This window comes from Lycium ferocissimum, unplaced genomic scaffold (genome assembly GCF_029784015.1).
Source record: "Lycium ferocissimum isolate CSIRO_LF1 unplaced genomic scaffold, AGI_CSIRO_Lferr_CH_V1 ctg12598, whole genome shotgun sequence".
Classification (NCBI taxonomy): domain Eukaryota; kingdom Viridiplantae; phylum Streptophyta; class Magnoliopsida; order Solanales; family Solanaceae; genus Lycium; species Lycium ferocissimum.
Genome location: NW_026714429.1, coordinates 2517 through 10894, shown reverse-complemented (window position 1 = coordinate 10894; position 8378 = coordinate 2517). Strand labels below are relative to the sequence as shown.

Here is an 8378-nt window from a genome sequence, read left to right as displayed (position 1 = left end):
AGTTTTTTCTTTCTTTGATGATTGTATTTTTACTACTTTCGGTTTGTTATTAATGAACAAGTTTAAGTATTTTCATATTATTATGAATGATGCAAATTAATTATTTTGAGATTGGTATGAATGCTGCAATTTTGACTGAAAAATAACATGCTTAAATCTAAACCCTAAAACATAAATAACTTAAAGCTAATGACACCAAGTTTTCAAACAAAAATGGAGTTCGAGCACTTTTCAACCACTAAAATGGCAATCTGAATTTTTGCTTATCCTTGAGGTATTGAGCCTACCTTATTAATCGCACAAAAATAAGTAGGGTTCTATATAAAATATTGAAGTTTCGGAGTCTTGAAGCATGATTAATTTATGGCTAAAGTACGTTAAAAAGTGTAAAGAGAGAGGAGTTAACCAAAAGAAAAAAAAAGGAGGACCGCTTTAACGCAATAATGCGTTAAAGGTAGTTTTGTCATCTTTTTTTTATTTTTATTTTTTATTGGGGTATTTTGGTTTAAATGATCTTTTTTGGGGTCATTGTGGTTCCGGACTCTGGAAAAAAGGGGTGACTGGGCAACTGAGGGTGGTAAAAGTGTGCAGCCAACATAAAAAATTAATTTAATTCTAAACGAAAAGAATGAAGAAGAAGAAACACACAATATTAAAGACGTGCGCTCAATTTGAAGTGAAACACACCTAATTTGCCAGGTTATCATGAGATGTCCACGAGACTCTGTGTCTCAGGTAAAAGCATTTATGTGATCACTTAAAAAGTTAAGGTGTTCAAGTGATCGTTAGTGATAAAGGGATCTATGTATTTCGCCTTAAGTTTTCTATCAGTTCTTCAAGCATTTAAATTCATTAAAATATAAAACTAAAATTTTGATGTGATATTTTCTGTTTGAAACGAACTTTTATGTAAATTATTACTGTACTACTTAATATATCTTCCATCATTATTATTGTTGTTGTTATAAGAAAAAGAGCCAAATACCGTTATATAAAATAAGATGAATGAACTAGAGTACTTTTAACACAGTACAGGAGATTAAGTTTTCTGATTAACATTGAAAGAACTCTGAAATCAACCAAAAACGAAAAAAAAAAAAATATATAAGTCAGAATAGCCAAAGAACGTTGGCGAGTATATCTACTTTGAGAATTTTAAAAGATCATGATCAAAGCCATGTTGATGGAATATTGGATACTTTTGTGCGCCTGTTGGGTTAACCAAATCTCCTGTAGCTGCTTGAGACTGCAATGCACCTTGGTTTGCAGCAAGAAGCTTATCCAAGAAAGACCAATCACCACTAAATTTGTCATGTTGTTGAGGAATATTAAAAGTGCTACTACAACTAGCAGTTGGTGTTGATGTTAGACTCAATAAGTTATGATGAGAACATTCAAGGTGGTTCATGTTACTCAAAGGAGGGAGTGGACAAGGAAGTGATAAGTCGGGACTAAGCAGTTGAGGAAGGTGCATTGAACCATCAAAGGATGATGCATAGTCGTAGCAGTGTGCTTCAGGTTGTTGAATATTATTCTGTTTTGATAATTCCGTCATCCCGCCACTAGAACTTCCTGCTGCCTTCATATGATCGGTGAAATGTAACTGATGTTCGTCATGATCTTCTCCCATCTCGTGTTGGAAACCTCGTGTATAATTCTTTTTCTTGAACACCCTACAAACAACCCACCCGTCTTCCTGCAATGGCTTGAACAATGAAAGGAAAACTTAGTATATTTCTTGACGGATGTGTTTGGTATGCTGGAAAATCATTTTCGGCAAATAAATCATTCTCCAGTGTTTGATCGTCAGAAAATATTTTTCATCACAACAGAATAATGACTTTTCTCACTTTTGGACGAAAGTCATCTTCTTTCATAATTCTCAAGTCTTATATTCACCATATCAATCTCTGCTTTTACCAAAACTAATTATATAACATTGTCGTCATTAATCTTTAACACCCGAAAATTTCATTAAAACGTAACACTATCCAAACTGTTATAAAGTACTTTCTTTGTTTCAATTTATATGATGTAGTCTGACTCGGCACGAAACTTAAGAAACAAATGAGACCTTTGAAACTTTTATTCTTAAACACGCATAACATGTGTGTGCCTATGTAACTTATGAAACTTGTGGTTTTAAACTAACATTTGTATAGCTATAAAAACTTCTATGAAGTGTAAATTAAAAAGTTTAACGTTAAATTATTTCAAATTTAGAAATACGTCATTATTTTTTAAATGACATAATAAGAAAATAGTGTTACATTACCTCGAATTGAGGGAGTAATAAATGTATTTTTTATTCTAGAAAATAAGTCAATGTTTGAAAAGAAAAAAAAAAGGTTATGGAAAAGTACCTCCAAAATACCCTACTCTACATAAAAGAGGAGGAGATCAAAAAGGGCAAAAAATAGTTATTGGGAAGTTAATTTGTACCTCTACTTCAGGAGTGTTGTCATCAAGGCGATACTCATGCATGATCCAGTCAGTCTTTTGGCCATGAGGGGCACGTCCTGTGTAAAATACAAGAGTTTTCCTCATTCCAATCCTCTTGGAATTGCTAAGATATATTGCCTTATCTCTCCCGGTCGCCTTCCAAAATCCAGCTGCCGTTGCTCTATTTGTTCTAGTCCCAGTTGGGTACTTCTTGTCCTTGTGGCTGAAAAAGTACCATTCATTCTGTGGACCTGATCCTATTCTACATATTTCTGCATTTTATAGAATATTAGATAAATGTGAAACTTCCTCTTCTATTGACAAGGCAGCAGAATACCACTCAACGTAGCTACAAGAGTACATTAAACTAATTTTGAGAAACTATTTACTGTACATGTTAATGCATATTATGGAGGGTGAGGTCTGCGTAGACACCACACCTTCTACAGATCCCACTTGTTGAATCACACTAGGTATTGTATATTGTTAATGCATCATGTCAGACGATAAATGGGCCAAATTGAGTAGGTAAGAGTTGCTTTATTCTCCCTTTTCATCCAATTGGCACAGGTGGGGTTAGGTATACCGTAAGTATTTAATAGAATATTCATGTTGTTCCTTCCATAGTGTCAAATAATACTTCTTCCGTTTCAATTTATATGAACTCATTTGATTGGGCACGACATTTAAGAAAGAGGGAAGACTTTTGAAACTTGTGGTTCAAAATAAACCTTGAAAATTTGTGTGGCTGTAAATCATTCATAAAGTAAATTTGTTTTCAAATTAGAAAAGAGGTCATTCATTTTGACACGAACTAAAAAGAAAATAGGTTCAAACAAATTGAAACAGAGGGAGTAAATCATCAACAGAAGGCAAGTAACCTTCTGCGGCAGGTTACCTTGCATTGCTTGTGTAAAATTCATTTTGACAGTAAGTGGATATAAGCAAAATCCACTATGGTTTAGTATAATTTCCCTATAAAATTTTACTAATGTCGTAATATGGTTTTGTTCTTTAATAATCTTTAGAAGAAGTGATTGATTTAGATCCTTGGAATATTTTTGTGATTATGAGGAGATCCTCTATGGTTTTGAATTACAAATCCAATGGACATCTCATCCTGATGATCAAATCCGATTTCTACTCAAAAATCTATAGAGTGCTTTATTGATTGAGTTGATTTACCCGGTTTTAACTTAATTTGCCAGCATCTTCTAACTAAATAAGTTCCCTAAAAGGAGTAGGTTCAAAAGTTGAAGTAAAAGGAGATTATTCTTATGCCTTGTTTATACCTTTTAGGTTATGAAACAAGAAGGTTATACAATGAACTGCATGCATGAAAGTATAATTTTAGCATGCCTTTTATCTTCTTTCTTCTTCTTCTTCTTCTTCTTTTTTTTTTTTTTTTTTTTTTTTTTTAAATAAAATAAAAACTGAAATTCTACAAACGTTAATACTGGAAGCAAAATAGGAGGATGGAGAGTAACCTTTGAGGTCCCAAGGTTCAAGTTTGTTAAGATCCACTTCTCTAATAACATCCAAATCTATTGCTTCGTAAGAAACTTTCTTCCTGAGATAATAATAAAGAAGCTCCTCATCCGTGGGATGGAAACGAAACCCTGGAGGAACTGAAAGCTGCCCATTTCCTGCCGACATCATCATGTATATATATATATATAGGACTATATATTTTCTATCCTGCAAGGGAGAAACACAAATTATTGTTAGGGTTAACATTTTCCCTAGAAAGTCATTGAACATACAAAGCAGGACAACAAATACAGAATTTTTGACATCATGCATAGAAAGAAACACTGTAGAGATAAAGGGTGGATAGAAAGATTATACCAATAGACAAGTTTAATGTAAATGACAACCAGATAGGGTGGTCGAGAGTAGTGCTGAATTATTTTTTTGTGTTGCTGTAGTTAGTACCTGGTGTCTGTATGCATGATTTTTTTGAAAGTGAATAAAGTTTGTTTGTTCGACCAAACATTTGCCCTAATTTTCTACCATAATTAGCATTATTTTTTTTTTGGTAGAACAGGTTTTTTCTCTTATCCAGCAAGCGAGAAACACAAATTATTAGAGCAAATCGCGATATCTACTTACACAAACTATTAGAACATGCAAGTCGAAACAAATCAGGATATCAAATGAAGAAGACAAAGTAATTTTATGTGCAACATCTGTTCATATATAGATCACAGCGTAAGAAATCATGTCGAAAGTAAAAAAATCGACTGGCTACTAACTTTATCTGATAGTTGTCTTCTGATTCTCAGTGGTAATGCCTGACCTTGTCTATTGAGGGGACATTATTTGCTCGGTAAGAAAGAGGAAAAACAAATCAAAGAGGAGAAAAGTTAGCAAAACGGATGGCCTAGTTCGGACTTGAAAGGCATGCATGCAAATTTGGGATCAAGCAAAAAAAAGGAAAATTTCGATTTTAATTCTGAGAACGAAATGAGAAGACTGTCAACAAAATATTTAGGGTGAATGATCTATGGAGAGAGAAACTGAAGATGGGATGTTTAGAGGGAGCAAGATAGCAGAAACGAGGAAGAATAATTATAAGGGAAAAAAAAAGTATATATGGTGTTAAATGTCAACAAGGAAATTTGATGATGTGTAGTAGTCTCGTGTGAATTATGGCCGTGTGCAAATGAAAAAGGAAGAAATTACTACCAGACTTTGGAAAATGTCGTTGAATGGGAGACCCTATCCCAGATATAAGTGATGAAAATCTGCTGTAAATATTGTTTTATTTGTGTTATCTCAATATATCCAGCTTTTAGCCATGCACAGTCAAAGTCAAAGACGAATAAACCCCCTTTTCCTACTTTTACATATTATTACAGTTAATTTCCCTTCTTTTTTTTTTCTCATATTCCAGCCCTTACTTTTCAAACTTAACATTTTTTCTTTAGTTAATATACGTTGCATTAAGTATTTGAGTTGCGAATTAAAACCTTCTTCTCTTTAATACACAATAATTGACATGTTCTCCACCGTTTACGTTGTTAGTTTGGTTCACATCGTGTACGGCTATATTATACTCCCTCCATCCACTTTTACTTGTCTACATTATACTAAAAATAACTAGGAGTGATATAGTAAAATTATCCCTTTAGTTTTACTTCTTAACGGGTGTGCCAAGTCAAACATTGATAAGTAAACATGGACGAAGGGATTGTAATAGAAGATAAACTTAAACTAGTTTTTTTTCTTTTTTCTTGATCTATTCTGCTTTTTCTTTTTAGCTAACTCATCAAGAAGGGAGATTGTACATTGCTTTAAAAGTCTCTCTTCTTTTTCATGAAGTGTTAGGAATATATTCAACTAGCTCTATTTAGTAGAACTTGGTTTCATTTGATGCTGAAAAAGGGTTCAATGTGAACAAGAAATGTTATATGCTCTTGTTTGGCGCAATCGATGAAGAGAGTTTTCTAGTATCTAAATAATCAAGTGAAATTACTTTACCAACTTAAGATATAATTTTAAAAAATCAAGGGAGTAATAATTTATGGATTATGCATGCTTAAAGATTTAGAGAAAGGGAATAAAAATCATTGGTGATAGAATCATAAGATTATAATTTGTGCCAATTTAAGGGTCAAAAAGTTAGTCAGTTTTGGACTTAATTTCAGTTTCAGGATTCAGCTGTTTAGTTGATAAATTAATAATTAATTGGAGGTGTGGTGGAGGCATAGAAATACACGTGAGCGCTGAATGAAAAAGAAAGCAATATCCTCAAAGTCCGCGGGATCCAACAAAAAATACAGACCCCAATGTCTTTATTTTCTTAAAATAATCACTTCATGAAGCTGGATGTTACTCATATCCTTTTATTTCTCTTCAATTAATTTTTTTTCTCATTTCAGACCGAAAGGGATTCATACGCTACCTCATTCGCTTCTAGCCTCCCCCTCTGCCAAGATAAATGAAAAGAATTCAAATTTTGTGCTTTACATTATTAGGTTAAATTATGTGCAATAACAAGTACTTTTATCCACAGTCCGCCCCAAATTATGTGAAGGTGTTCACCTGCACACAAAGTTCAAAAAAAAAAAAAAAAAAAGAAGAAAAAATTATTAAAATTTGTGGTCTAAAATAAGCTGTAGAAATTTCTATGGCTATAAATCATTTCATTAACGGCAAGATGAGACGCTTGAAGTTAAGTTGTTACTACTTACTAAATTTGGAGAGATGTCATTTTTTTTAAGACTGACTAAAAAAAAAAGTATCACATAAATTTGACAGATGAAGTAACAAATATAATCTGATATCTTAAAAGATTGAGTAAACGACATACTATAGCAAGTTAAATTACACTTTAAAAAGATTGAAAATAGTATATTACTATTAATGTATAATCCTTGTTTCCATTTTATGTAGCACTTTCCTCTTTATTTAACTTAAAGAAACAACACGTCTATATTTAAAAATAATTTAATTAATTTTTTTTAAACTATCAATATGCTTTTGTAACCACATAAATATCATAATATAATATTTAAGATCATAGATTTTATTTCAAATTCACTGTTTATTAATTTAACACTGTCACATAAAATGAAACTGAAAGAGTATTACACCTCTTTGTCTCTATTATGTGACACACTTTTTCTTTTAGTCTGTTCCAAAAAAGAATGTGACATTTCTATAATTAGAAACAATTAATTTTGAAATTTTCTTTTTACCTTTAATGAAATTTTTTACAATAGCCACACAAATGTTTAATGTTTGTTTAGACCACAAATTTAAAAATCTTCATTTTCTTATAAGTTATGTTTAGTCAAATAGTGTCATATATATTGAGACGAGGGAGGGAGTACTTAATTAAATACAACCAATAATGGAGTAATACTGTAAACAACTATCCTTAAAAGTTGTGCAGCCACTAGCAATTATTTGAAGTTTCTAACCCAATAATTAATGATAAGGGTAAAAAAGGTACACAATGGTGTGTAAAATAGATAGGTAAATTATCTGTTAATTTTTTAAACTGGACAAATAAAAATAGACATCTATTTTTGATATATATGACAATTAAAAATGAACGGAAGGTGACATTAATAATAATGTAAACAACTATCCTTATTCCTCTCTCCGTTTTCTCCTCCCGTAGGCTGTAGTTTGTTTCGTAGGCCTAATAACTGGTCAAACACGGAGATCAAACACAGCCCCTGGAACATGAATTACTGAAAAAAAGATTGAATAATATAATCTGTCATTTTTAAAATCCCAACCAAATCCCAAAGCCAAAGGTTAAAGAGTATTTTATGGCACTACAACCGGTGCCGTCGCCTTCACGAACACTTCATAAAATTAAATTTTTAGCTTATGATCATAATATACATGTACTAATGGGAGCCTTAAATGTCGTGAAACATGAATCTTGCATCAAAGTTAGTGAAGCTTGAAATTCAGCAATTCCATATCCTTCTTTCATGAATCATGAGAATATTTATAATGTCAAGAACTTTATGATCAATTCTGATCCCCACTAAACTGATAAAGATATTAATTGACGTGTACATTTGATAAACTTTTAATAAAATATTAATACTCCCTCTGATTCAAATTAAGTGTCATCTTAGCAAAAATCACATTCATTGAAAAATTAATAAATACAATGTCGAGTTTGTTAAACTATACCTATTTTTTTTTTAGAATTGAGTAATATTAAAGAGGACTACTTCTTTAATTCTAAGAGTATAATTGGAAACAACTGTCAATTTTCGTCTTGAATTTCTAAGGTGACACATTTTGGGATTTTTTTTTTTTTTTTTTTTGTAAGATGATACTTATTTTGGGACGTAGTGAATAACTCTTTTAACAATAAAACTGTGTTGTCTTGTATGGATATGCAGGAAGGGGTGCTTCTTCCAAACCTATCAATATATTAGTGATTAAAAACTTTGAATAACCAA

At 31.8% G+C, this 8378-nt stretch overlaps 1 protein-coding gene across 2 annotated transcripts; it reads right to left on the bottom strand.

Moving 5' to 3' along the window:
* Nucleotides 1–976: 976 nt before the first annotated feature.
* Nucleotides 977–5304, bottom strand: LOC132041966 (NAC domain-containing protein 76). 2 transcript variants are annotated; one of them, XM_059432632.1, is made up of 4 exons: nt 4698–5304; nt 3930–4140; nt 2443–2714; nt 977–1705 (listed from the first exon to the last, which is right to left on the bottom strand). In XM_059432632.1, exons 2-4 carry the CDS (start codon nt 4102–4104, stop codon nt 1142–1144), a joined length of 1011 nt encoding a protein of 336 aa, XP_059288615.1. In that variant the 5' UTR covers nt 4105–4140; nt 4698–5304; the 3' UTR covers nt 977–1141. The 2 variants fall into 2 exon arrangements, with proteins under 2 accessions (XP_059288615.1, XP_059288616.1); XM_059432633.1 differs by having other exon boundaries at nt 977–1696; nt 4698–5298.
* Nucleotides 5305–8378: the final 3074 nt, after the last annotated feature.

Bases quoted from the DNA above. Each gene is read 5' to 3' on its own strand.
- LOC132041966 (XM_059432632.1), bottom strand. From the start codon at position 4,104: ATGATGATGTCGGCAGGAAATGGGCAGCTTTCAGTTCCTCCAGGGTTT. The intron at 2,715-3,929 runs GTTACTCTCCAT...TATAAAATGCAG, and splicing joins TGAACCTTGGGACCTCAAAG to AAATATGTAGAATAGGATCA. The intron at 1,706-2,442 runs GTACAAATTAAC...TCATTGTTCAAG, and splicing joins ACAACACTCCTGAAGTAGAG to CCATTGCAGGAAGACGGGTG.